Genomic DNA, 12,762 nt, shown 5'->3' on the forward strand with positions numbered 1-12,762 from the left:
TTTATAGCGTTCATGCCCTAATAATACTTGTGAACAGTTGGTGGCAGTAATACATCTTGTGACAGTGAGTGACGTTCTTGAGGAGAAAGCCTACCAAAGAAGAAGAAAATGGATCCAGGAAGTGCAAGCTAGCTAACCATCTGTCTTGTGTAATAGGTCTAGTTTTCATGTTTCATGAAGATAAATATGACGTTATATTAGGTAGATTTATATTGTAGAAAGAAATGCCTTTGCTAATACAAAATAGAAGAATCGAACGACCAGGTTCGACAGTCGATTTGTTCGCCAGATATCCGCATTTGCAGGTGAGTTGACTAGTTAGCCAAGCAAACTATTTGTATTTATTTTATTTTATTTCACCTTTATTTACAGGTGAGTTGACTAGTTAGCCAAGCAAACTAGCAGCTCTCATGTCGTAAGCAAGTTGTCCTTGTTGGAATTAATCACCATTAAGTAACATATCACTTGTTCTTCATGCTATATTGACATTTTCTTTTATTATTTTATATCATAGGAAAACGCCCGAGTATTTCGGTCCAAGCCGGTTGTAGATGTCGACCCGAAGTGCCTCCTATACATACAGCAACGAGAGTTTGCAGCCACAACACCAGCGGACAGTGAGTATAAACCTATAGTTAAATCAATAGGTCAGCCTAGCTTAACATAGTATATTGTTGCATCCAAAGGCTACCTCTACACTGATAAATTGTAGCTAAAAATCTGCTTCACAGTATCCACGACCATGACGAAATGTGTCCCCTCTGTTTCCCCAGACTCTGTCGCTGTCCTTGGTTCTGATGATGCAACCACCTGCCACCTAGTTCTGGTGCGACACACAGGTACTGCAGTTATCTATGTAATGTGTGTTTGTAGATACTATGATAGCATCAAGATATGAGCTTCTTAATGTCTGCATTTGTACCATCTTGTAGGAAGTGGAGCTGCTTGCCTTGCTCACTGTGATGGCTCCAGCACGTGGAGTGAGGTTCCCCTCATCGTCAAAGCTGTCACATCTCTGAGCAAGGACCCTGCCAAGGAGGGCAGGTAAGAGATAACACGCCCACACACACACACACACACCCACACACACACACACACGTAATTGTCCCCTTGCTTCTTTTCCTTCAGGCTGGAGCTCCACCTCGTTGGAGGATTTGATGATGAGTCAAAGATGTCCCACAAACTCAGCCTTAACCTATTGTGTACGTAAATCTCTGCCATAGTAGCTGCCATAGTAGCAACACCATTATTAGGCTGCATAGCGAAACTACAACCCTTCTATTGTGTTTTGCAGCGGCCTTCCAGAGACAGAAAGAGGATATTCACCTAGAGACCTGCTGCATCACAGGTTTACGCTCTGTTATATTCTCTCTCAGCCTGTTTTTCTTTATACTACCCAGAGCTATATATGTAGAGAGTTTGGCTGCCATGTTAGCACGGGGGCCATGTTCGAACGGCTGCCATGTTAGTGCCTTTATTCTTGACGTTTTGGTGATGTAACAATACGAGAGCGTCTCCGACAATTCCCTATGAAATGACCCCCTGTAAACAAGCAAAGCAGGAGAATATTATGTTTTTATTTATTGGCATTCGGGGTGTATCCAAGTCTGTACTGTGTTGTGGCGTCAACAAATTGCATATCTTCTTTCATTGGACATCTTCATAGGTTTTGAAAACGATCCGAAATTAACAGCACAACGCGGGAGTGTCAATTATCACTTAGCAACAGCTATGGAGAAGGAAGTGGAGCTCTCGGAACGTTCAGACAGAAACCCGCATTGGCCCAGCTCTCTATATATCTGACTCTGCCCCTACCTATCTCAAGGCTCTTTCTCTTTTTTTCCACTTGCAGAGATGAATGACGTCTTAGTGGACGGAGTTCACAGACCGGGTGTGCAGGGCATAGGTACTGTACTGTATCTACACTGCAAATCAATTCACCTTTTTGTAGCACACAGTTTATAGTATGGCATTGACTGTGTGTCGGCAGGTGTAAATCTTAAAACAGGGGAGGTGTTCCCCGCCTCGTTCCCTCACAAAGGACCCGCGGAGGAGCTGCGATCAGCACGGACATTCACTGGGGGCCAGGTAGAGACTTGCTCATAGATATAGAACCTTAAATAGGCTGATGTCATAGAGCCACTATGCATCAGATTGGCAAATTTGTCAGCAATTTTATCTGGGGCCTGCTCTAATTGGGACGTCAAGTAGAACTAGAATTCCTGTCTACTGATATATTGTCTATGCTCTTGCACTTCATCTCTGACACTACATGAAGGATTGATATAAAGAAAGATCAAAGATGACACATTGAATGGCTTGTGGATTGTCTGGATAGAACCCATGCTTGAGTTGCTAACTACACTTCATCAGACAGTCATATAACATTGTAATTATATCTCCACAGATGGCTGATATATATGACTCGAACAAAGGAGTTGTGAAGATAGGCCCATGTAAGTGGTCCCCGAATCTGGATATTTCCTTCTGGCTGTCGCAAGACGATGACACCATCTTAAAGGTAAGGTGTAAGAAAATAATACATTACTAATATTGATCCCACAATCACTAGAACTTTAGTTGTATGTCCCTTTAAAACCTTATTGACAACCTCTTGTGTGTTATAGTCCCTGTTTCTGTCAACACTGATACAATGAATGTTGCATAGTATGTTATCAGTATACACACTGTGATATGTTACTCCCCCTGTTTTTCCCCCCAACCAGTACCTATCCACATCCCCTACGGCTGAGCCACCACACTTTGTCCAGCACATCAAGTCCACCATCCAGTTCCTCCTGGAGCACCCCAGTTCAGACAGCATCTTCCCTGGAGGACAGCCCCAGCACTACCGCAGAACAGAGCAGGGGGACTGGGAGAAGGTTAACCAGACATAAAGGGCTTGAGACTCTTCTCCAACCCCCTATTACTTTGACTTTCCCTGGAATCTGTCCAGAAATGAAATCACTCCTTAACTTCTGGAAGACAAGACACTGTGACCCTCCTCTTTACGCCATTGTAGGTGTCACATGTTATTGTTTTTTTGACTTGGTACCAGTACTCCCTGTATATAGCATCTTTATTTTAATTTTGTTGCACTTTTATTTTTTACTTTTGTTTATTTAGTAAATATTTTTCTTAACTGCATTGTTGGTTAAGGGCTTGTAAGTAAGCATTTTACAGTAAGGTAAAATTGTATTTGGCGCATGTGACAAATAAAATTTGATTTGATTTATCCGTGGTAGCTATGTACAGTACAGAGCTATCTGGATTGAACCCCAGTGCTGTATCTATGGACTGTCTGTCTCATAGTTTACCAGACTTTTTTTGTATATGTCTTATTTTAAATCAACAATACAGACAATATATATGTCTGCTCCCACAGAGAGTGCTCTGGTAAGAGGGTGCTCTGGTCAGTGGGTGCTCTGGTCAGAGGGTGCGCTCGCCCCCAGCCGCCCTGAGGGGCTAACAAGGCAAGGCCCCGGCCCAAAGGGATTTTCCAAGGGTGGGAAAAACCAAGCCCGACTCGCGGGCGAGCATGAAAGAGAGCGCTCCCATAAATACCAGGACCAGCACACACTGCTCACAGCATGAAGCCAAACCACAAAACATAAATAACAAAAGCAAAACATACAATAATCGCATCCCACCCTCACCCCAAACATTTGCCCTGTACATTTCTGTATATACTTACTTTAACACTCATAAATTCCACCCTTCCGACAGCCACAGATCAACCCATCTTTCTCAATAAATCATCATTCTACCATGGTGTCTCACTAGGGACTTGAACCTCCCCAACTGCAACATTTCTGCTGAAATTGCCTTAAAAATAAACATTTTATTTAGTTTACCTGATTTGACTGGCTGGCCCCAGCAAAGACAAGACAGGCGGAGCTCTATGTATTTGTCCCAAATGGCACCCTTTTCCCTATTTAGTGCAGTCATAGGGCCATAGGGCTCTGGTCAAAAGTAGTGCAGTATGTAGGGAATGGGGTACAATTTGGGACAGATGATATCTTTCTATTACTGATGATTATTGTTGAGATGTTTTCATTCTTGAGTTGGCGAATGTCTGCACCCACGCGGTCTGTTGGATTGCACAATGTGTTCATCTGAGTCCTACTATGCTATTATCTGGTGTAGTCATGTTATCCAGTAGCTGTAGATGTACCCTTAGTGGACAAAACATTAAGAACACCTTCCTAATATTGTTTCACCACCTTTTGCCCTCAGAACAGTGGCTGCTTGCTACTTCTTTGTAACATTTTAGCTAGGCAGGTTAGGAGAATGAACGTAGCCGGTTAGGATAATTAACATGGCAGGTTAGGAGAATGAGGTTAAGGTTGGGCAAATGGTTAGGCTTAGCTAAAATGTTACAAGGAAGCAGAAAACATCCACGCAAAAAGGTCTCAAGTGGCAACCAATCTGGACAATTACTGGTTAGGTTTCCATACACTCACTTATGTTGACCCTCCCAATTATTTAGTAATGCCTACTTTCAAACACTCCATGTATGCACTTGCCCATGACTCAAATTTGCATCAATGACTAAGGTCTGTCAGGATCGATTTTTCCTCAATATTGAACAATTTTGAAAACCTTTGAAAAACATATTCTCATGAACCAGAAGTCCAAATAACACGGGTATGTGGCATATCTCTTAACTTAGTTTGAGAAAAGCTAAGGGATTGGTTAAAAGATGGCTGAGTTATTGATAAATCAATCTTTATCAATGGACACATTTTCCTTTGTAAATTCATTTCATAGTGGCCTATCAACTTGAAACTTTTTAGGGCCACCAAAGACATTACCATGATGAACCATCTTAAGGAAACTACTGCATTAACAATTCACGTTTTTGACTATGTAATGAGTTTTAGTAAGATTGGATGTCTTGCGTTTATAGCCACGGTGATCAACTGCACTGATGGAGCGGAAATCACAGAAGATATATGTGGTAGTTGCAGCAGAGAAATATTTGGGTGTGAGAGATTTTAGTGCAGAAGATCTACAGGAAGTTTTGAGAGAAGGGGTTCCATCCTCCCAGGCCGACGGTCTGGTTTAGGATCGTTTAGGGCCAAAGTAGTGGGATGGGGTGGTGGATTTGGGGGGATAGTGTATAGGTGCAGTGTTAGGTGGTGGTGCAATTTAAGATTTTCCCTTTCCCCTTTTCTTTATTTTAGGACCAATGTGTAATCCGCATTGCGAAAGGCAGGTAGCCTAAAGGTTAGAGTGTTGTGACAGTTACCGAAAGGTCGCTGGTTCGAATACCCAAACCGACAATGTGAAACATTTCTATGTGACCTTGAGCAAGGTACAGCCCACACACGGCCCCAATATGCAACACAGCGTCTAGTCTATTATAAATTCAGAACATTTAAAAAAGATAAATATATTAAAACATTTTATTATTTTCATTATTATTCCATGCTTATGTATTTTATGTCTTTTGAATTTGAAAGACATACCGGCTCATTTTCCTCGAAGCCCACACATGGCCCATGTTTTCCCTTTGAGGACCCCAGCCAAATAATGGTAATTCAATGCAACAAAAAAAGCTAACAATTTAGAATTGGCTGAAGGTGGACCAGCCTATCAAGCATTTGTCAGAACTCCCCCATGGCCAGTCAGCTGTATATGTCTTATAATGTGTCCTCTTACTGTTATTCTTGATGTGGAATAAAGACAACAATTCATAATAGATGGGCCTCCTGTGTCTTTGTTGCTCAATATCCATCTATTGTTTTATTGTTTCTTATAAATTGAGTGTTTTTAATTTGGTTTTTGATTAGATTGTTTGCTGAAAATATGTTTAAATTTTGATCGCGGAACTATTTAGCCTTGGTATAGCCCAAAAGAGGGTCGCTTTTTTTACCCAGCTGTTTATATTATTTGGTACATCCCATTTGCTGACCTGTACACACAAGATGGCAGCTTCGTTGGAAGAAGAATTTGAAGATGCGCCCGATGTGGAGCCTTTAGAACCAACATTGAAAAACATTATAGAACAGAAATCTCTGAAATGGATATTTGTTGGAGGCAAAGGTGGCGTTGGCAAAACAACATGCAGGTAGGTCGATGCAAAATAGTGCTTTGTCACTCTTAGCTAACGTCACTAGCAAAATGAATGGCCTAGCCCTAGCCAAGTATAGCTATCTAGCTAGGTAGCGTAGCTTGTTCAATACCGCTAGCCCGACGTTCAATTAATGTTTCTTTATTGACAGTCATTTACCATCAGCGTAGCTCTTATTTCAGTGGGAAACACAGTGAGCTAACGTTAGCTAGTTATATGGTTAACTAAAATGACAACAATAGCTAGCCAGCTAGCAACTGTAGCTAACTAGTTAGCTAGCTGTCAAATTCATAAGACTACTTACTACGTTAGCTAGCAATCCAGCGAGTTTTAAACAGTTCTGAACAATCTTTTACATTAACAGCAAACATCAGGTTAGTAAACTCAGCTATCTATCTAACGTTATCTAGCTAACTAGTTTTAGCTAGACACTAACAGTTACCATCAAACCAACATGGACCATCACTTTCAAACACCAATTTCAAAGTTCGGTGGTTAATAAAGTTGTCAGTTTCATGTGAAGCTGATTTTTTTTTTTGTCTTTTTTTTATTATTTATTGAGAAGACATCATGTTTCTAATGTAGTAATCTATACATACGTAAACAATGTTTCTAACTGAAGGGTTGAAAAAGGTAACTGTTTGTCTCTGCTCATGTGTCTGTCTATCAGTGTTCATGTCTGTGGTCATATCTGTCTGTCTGCGTGCTCATGACATTTCTGTCTATGTGTGCTAATGTATCCGTCTGTCCTTTGCTCCCACAGCTGCAGTCTGGCTGTACAGCTGGCTGCGGTGCGTGACAGCGTGCTCATCATCTCCACTGACCCGGCACACAACATCTCAGATGCCTTTGACCAGAAGTTCTCAAAGGTGCCCACAAAAGTCAAGGGCTACGAGAACCTCTTCGCTATGGTATGTCAGCATTAGACCCAGTCTCTCTGCTCCATTTGTTTCTGTCTACACTACAGACTGGTGATGTTGCTCTCTGCAGTGTGCACTCTCTTACTAGGTTTTGAGAATGAGTAGAGGCAAAGAGCTGGTTTGTAAGACTACCTCCTCACCATCAATATATTTATAGAAGTTGACTTAGGAGCTTATGTTGACTTGAGGGTGACATTCAGCAAGCTTTGTTTGGAGAATAACACAAGCAAGACTGTAAACTCTTGATTCACACAATAGTTTGTGTTTCACATACAATCTAGCCATCAGTATAAAAAAAAGTCCTGCAAGCAAAGTCTGTTTTTCCCTAAGATGGAGATTTTCCTCTTTCCTCCTGTGTCTTGCCCTGACCTCTGCTGTGTGTGTGCCCCCCTGCAGGAGATTGATCCCAGCCTGGGCGTGGCGGAGCTCCCAGATGAGTTCTTTGAAGAGGACAACATGCTGAGTATGGGCAAGAAGATGATGCAGGAGGCCATGAGTGCCTTCCCCGGCATTGATGAGGCCATGAGCTACGCAGAGGTCATGAGGTACGGAGGCACACACACACACACACACACAGAGGTCATGAAGTCAACACTTAATGGCTCTCCACATAGTTATCGATACACATTATGCTTTGAGTGTTTTTAAAAGTTCTTTAAATTCAGTCAATCATTGGTTATGTTCAGATTCTGTGATAGAATGCACCATATCCATGGATGATAGTGTTGCTGTTGGTCTGTACTTGTGGTGGTAGAAATTAGTTGGGCTGCTATTTTGGGGCTTTATTGTCACCCGAATCAAATTCATATGTCTGGGTTAGCTTAACCCTTTTCCTACAATTTCCACGGCCATAATTTGAAAAATCCCCATCAAAATCCATCCATTTAAATGAAAGATGTTTTTTTTGCATGGGTCTCAATCCACCGCATCCGCCGATATTGCCCTTCCGCACTTGCGGTGAAATGTGGCAGAGCTAGAGCGTTGTTTGTCAGACCATTAGACATCCCGAAAATCAGTCTTCTCACGAATATGCCTGTAGTGTCCAAACGGTTTGGCCTACAAACTGAGAGTCTCACAAACACGATGGTGTTCTCCATTTTGCTCTACGACCCCCACAAGTATCACGGGACTCATCTGAAGTCATTACTGCCTCTTCTGCCTGTAGCGTCCAAACAGTTTGGGCTACACACTAATATGACCACTCTGTAGAAAGGTGAGTCTCTCACAAACACATACATGTCTCTAGGACGCTCACAAGACCCGTATGAAGGTCCCCTGTACGGGATAAAAAAAATAGTTTATTGCCTAAATAAAAATAGATCTCTATTATCTCTCAGATATAGGATGGACACTTCAGAACAAACTTCCTTAGTATAGTCCAAAAAATGATCTGTTCTAAGTAATGGATCTGTTATTCAATGCGTTTAATAGCAGTAATGCCAAATTCAATGTTTCATCAAATCTTTTTTGTATATATATATTTTTTGATACCTTAAGGCAGCGTTTCCAAAATCACATTTTCTTGGTCACATACACATGGTTAGCAGATGTTAATGCGAGTGTAGCGAAATGCTTGTGCTTCTAGTTCCGACAGTGCAAGTAATCGAACAATTTCACAACAACTACATTATGCACACAAATGTAAAGGGATGAATAAGAATATGTACATACAAATATATGGATGAGCGATGGCCATGTGGCATAGGCAAGATGCAGTAGATGTTATAGAGTACAGTATATACATGAGATGAGTAATGTAGGGTATGTAATCATTATATAAAGTGGCATTGTTTAAAGTGACTTGTGATACATTTATTACATCCAATTTATTAAAGTGGCTAGAGATTTGAGTCAGTATGTTGGCAGCAGCTACTCAATGTTAGTGATGGCTGTTTAACAGTCTGATGGCTTTGAGATAGAAGCTGTTTTTCAGTCTCTCGGTCCCAGCTTTGATGCACTAGTTTAGTTTCTAAGCTGGGGGGAGGGGGTTCTACTAAGCTAACATATAGATTTGTTTTAAGATGGTCACACCAAGGATCATTTAGCTATTTGATTTTGAATTTTAAGACCCCTTAAGGCAGGGTTTCCCCAACTCGTGCACGTTGTGGTTTTTACCCTAACACTACACAGCTGATTCAAAGCTTGATGATTAGTTGATTATTTGAATCAGTTGTGTAGTTCTAGGGCAAAAAACAAAACCGTTTGGGAAACCCTGCCTTAAGGGCTCTTAAAATTCATAATCAAGTATCTAAATGATCCTTGGTGTGACCATCTTAAAACAAATCTATATGTTAGCTTAGTAGAATCCCCTCCCCCCCCTCAGCTTAGAAACTATATTAATAAGGTTATATTGACTAACTCCAGTGTTCCTCAGTCATACTCTTTTCCTCTCCGTTCAGGTTAGTGAAAGGCATGAACTTCTCTGTGGTGGTGTTCGACACTGCCCCCACTGGCCACACGCTACGTCTGCTCAACTTCCCCACCATAGTGGAGAGAGGCCTGGGACGACTCATGCAGATCAAGAACCAGATCAGCCCCTTCATCTCACAGGTAATCCCTACTGACTGTTGATTTTTTTCTGTGTTAAGCATGAAGCTCTAGTTGCTCTGTTTTTATTGACCAGAGTTGCTGTCTGTGTCGGTAGCATCAGTTCTCTTATTGTTGCCACTTGTACATGATCTTCTCTCTAGTTCTCGCTTACTCTTTCTACCCCGTAGATGTGTAACATGCTGGGTCTGGGAGACATGAACGCGGACCAGCTGGCCTCTAAGCTGGAGGAGACCCTACCAGTCATCCGCTCTGTCAGTGAGCAGTTCAAAGACCCTGTAAGTCAGACCATCACCGACCCATTTAGAAACCTAGATCTCCATAACAATGCTTTACCTAACATCTTCGCTCTAGGAAAACATTGTGGTGTTTATGCAGTGTATATACACCTGCATTATGTTCATTTGATTAATAACTCCACATAGTGAAGTAGTGGTTATTTGAGTATTGTGTTAATTACAGTTTTTGGAGTCCGTATAGTGACTGTCTCTACGTGTTTGACGCCTCTCTCCGCCCTTTCCCACACTCCCTCATAGGAACAAACAACGTTTATCTGTGTGTGCATCGCCGAGTTCCTGTCCTTGTACGAGACGGAGCGGCTGATCCAGGAGCTGGCCAAGTGTCGCATCGACACGCACAACATTATCGTCAACCAGCTGGTGTTCCCCGACTCAGACCGGCCATGCAAGATGTGCGAGGCCCGCCACAAGATCCAGTCCAAGTACCTGGACCAGGTAAAGCTCGGCTAGTCGTCTTCATGTCGTCAATGGCAGTTGTCTGTCACCACGTGCTCTGCCCCTACAGTGGTGTCCTAACCCCTAAAATGATGTCCTAACCTTTATTCTCTGTCCCAGATGGAGGATCTATATGAAGATTTCCACATAATCAAGTTGCCGCTGCTGCCCCACGAGGTACGGGGGGCCGAAAAAGTCAACACCTTCTCAATGCAACTCCTGGAGCCCTACATCCCCCCTAACAAGTGATTGACCTCTGAGTCGCAGTCTGAACTCACCATCTCCGTCCCCCTTGACCCCAGCCTCACTCCTGCATTACAGCAACCCAGCAAGAACATCCCCATCCTATTCATCTTCAGGAACCTAAACCACTACAGCAAGAACCCCACACACACACACACACACACACACACACACACACACACACACACACACACACACACACACACACACACACACACACACACACACAGGGGGCGGACAACAAAGACGCACAACCACCTGCTCCAGTTGTAGGCCTACAGTCTAAAAGAGAAAGGAGGATCCACGTGATTTTTCTCTCTCTTCTCTCACTTTTCTCTATCATTCTATCTATACCATTCTCTCCATCATATCTCACCAGGGAAAAGATGAACTATTCCTAAAGCATTTAACTTTTCCCAGAGGAACACTCAAGGCCCCCCTTCCCTTTCTCCTCTCCTTCTGCCTCTCTCCATCCTCTTTTTCCTTCCATATTCCAGCCTCAGTAATGTATAAGTGAAACTATCCTTAATGGCTGAGTTTGGTGTCTGGTGCCGCTGCTGTGTTTTTCAGTATAAAACAGCTTTGAGACGATCGACTGCATCTTTGGATTTTACCATGTGATTTAATTAGACTGTATGTATCTGTTTGGTTTGCATCTGAAATGGCACCCCGATTCCCTGTATAGTGCATTATTGCCACACATTTTGACCAGGGCCCTGGTCAAAAGTAGTGCACTATGTATAGAGAATAGGGAAGCCATTTAGAATGCACATTCTGACTTCTTAATGCCCTCCATTGTGGGAATGGAGAATAATATGAGTGGTGGGAAAGTTTTGTCTGTTTTGGATGAAGGTGGGTGTGTGACGCAGGGTGAGGCCTTACTACCCCAGGGTGAATGGTCACTATGAAGAGGGATATAGGCCTAGAGGGAAGGGTAAGGGTTTTCAAATCATGTTATATTTCTGTCCCACCAATCCCATCAGTCCACTGATCAGCCTTAGAAGGGCCATTTGAATACTTGAGTAATAATAGCATGGACATACTTAACTACATTATTTGACCAAAATGTTGTTCTCACTCACCACGTGTTTATGGTGTAAATAGCATGTCCCCACCTACATTTAGTTCAGTTCTTGGATGAAGAAATTATATTTATTGATCACTGAGCAGTGTCATTCATCTATAATCTACAGTATCAGATGGCTACTTGTAATTATTTTATGCCAATTTCATTGTTTTCCCTACTCTGATTATAATAGGAGGCCACTGAAGCAGTCTTTGTATAAAGCTTTCAAAGTGCTACTTTTCCCTCTAGCCTGGTTGAACCAGACTGAATGCTTCACTCACCATTGACTACCATTGAGTGCCGTGTTCAGTCTGGGGGGGGGCTTAGCCTGGTTAAACAATCTCTTTCTTTCTCCCTGGCTGTGTAGGAAATGGCAGCCCTGGTCAAAAGTAGTGCATTATATAGGGAATGGGGTGCCATTTCAGACACACCCTGTCTGTTGTGTAGAGGGCTCTCTATTCGGGTACACAGCATGATGCTACTTGGCTTAATGAATGCCTTATTAGTGCATTATAATATACAATTGATTACTGAATGTTGATTGGTCCCCTGTTGAAAGAAAGGTTGGTTCATTATTTAGCTCCTATGTAGACATCATTCAGTGTGGGATTTTTGTGTTGCCTGCATTTTTGCATTAGTGCACAATTAGCACAGCTTCTTTCTCATCCACAGGCAAAATGTCCCAATAGCTGTCAATTTGACTTGTCATCAAGATATTAACACACCAAAAGTGGTCATTATACTACCAACTATAGCCCCATAATCTCTGCAGCAGCAACACAAGTCTTGGAAGGGTCCGTTTGATTTGATTTTGTCCATGCAATGTTATTAATGCTTCAAGTTATGCATATTTCCCCCCCCCCCAGGCAATAATGTTAAACTTACAAAATAAAACACAAACATGCCTAATTCGCAGGGATATTTTTTGGTTACGTGTTTTTATGTATTAACACAGCTTACATAACCAAATAATGTTACGAACTACAATACAGACATTGTGATTGGGTCCTAAGTAGAATCTTGGACGCAGGCGACCCCAAGACGCAGCCGGGACATGCATGGATGGTCTGCGGTACAACATGCCTTGTTGAACAACAGATTCGTCTTGACAGGTTCTGACTTTGTGGGTGACTTCTACGCTCAGAACCTGCAAACAACAAGCCTCCTGTTGAGCTG

The 12,762-nt window shown here is 42.3% G+C and overlaps 2 protein-coding genes across 3 annotated transcripts; both read left to right on the forward strand.

Moving 5' to 3' along the window:
- The first annotated feature begins 25 nt into the window (after window positions 1-25).
- Window positions 26-3,281, forward strand: ntan1 (N-terminal asparagine amidohydrolase). 2 transcript variants are annotated; one of them, XM_014179385.2, is made up of 10 exons: window positions 26-305; window positions 515-617; window positions 774-839; window positions 933-1,044; window positions 1,129-1,202; window positions 1,295-1,348; window positions 1,853-1,906; window positions 1,991-2,088; window positions 2,408-2,521; window positions 2,727-3,281. In XM_014179385.2, the coding sequence occupies exons 1-10, from the start codon at window positions 225-227 to the stop codon at window positions 2,895-2,897; spliced, it is 927 nt and encodes a 308-aa protein (XP_014034860.1). In that variant the 5' UTR covers window positions 26-224; the 3' UTR covers window positions 2,898-3,281.
- A 2,607-nt stretch (window positions 3,282-5,888) lies between these two features.
- Window positions 5,889-12,507, forward strand: LOC106589504 (ATPase GET3). Its single transcript, XM_014179573.2, has 7 exons — window positions 5,889-6,073; window positions 6,840-6,987; window positions 7,393-7,541; window positions 9,396-9,546; window positions 9,714-9,821; window positions 10,080-10,277; window positions 10,398-12,507. Exons 1-7 carry the CDS (start codon window positions 5,931-5,933, stop codon window positions 10,524-10,526), a joined length of 1,026 nt encoding a protein of 341 aa, XP_014035048.2. The 5' UTR covers window positions 5,889-5,930; the 3' UTR covers window positions 10,527-12,507.
- Window positions 12,508-12,762: the final 255 nt, after the last annotated feature.

The sequence above is a fragment of the Salmo salar genome, chromosome ssa02 (genome assembly GCF_905237065.1).
Source record: "Salmo salar chromosome ssa02, Ssal_v3.1, whole genome shotgun sequence".
Classification (NCBI taxonomy): domain Eukaryota; kingdom Metazoa; phylum Chordata; class Actinopteri; order Salmoniformes; family Salmonidae; genus Salmo; species Salmo salar.

Excerpts from the sequence above, each read along its gene's own strand:
- ntan1 (XM_014179385.2), top strand. The coding sequence starts at position 225 with ATGCCTTTGCTAATACAAAATAGAAGAATCGAACGACCAGGTTCGACA. Across the intron at positions 1,349-1,852 it reads AGAGACCTGCTGCATCACAG|AGATGAATGACGTCTTAGTG; the intron begins GTTTACGCTCTG and ends TTCCACTTGCAG. Across the intron at positions 2,522-2,726 it reads ACGATGACACCATCTTAAAG|TACCTATCCACATCCCCTAC; the intron begins GTAAGGTGTAAG and ends CCCCCCAACCAG.
- LOC106589504 (XM_014179573.2), top strand. The coding sequence starts at position 5,931 with ATGGCAGCTTCGTTGGAAGAAGAATTTGAAGATGCGCCCGATGTGGAG. Across the intron at positions 9,547-9,713 it reads TCAGCCCCTTCATCTCACAG|ATGTGTAACATGCTGGGTCT; the intron begins GTAATCCCTACT and ends TCTACCCCGTAG. Across the intron at positions 10,278-10,397 it reads AGTCCAAGTACCTGGACCAG|ATGGAGGATCTATATGAAGA; the intron begins GTAAAGCTCGGC and ends TCTCTGTCCCAG.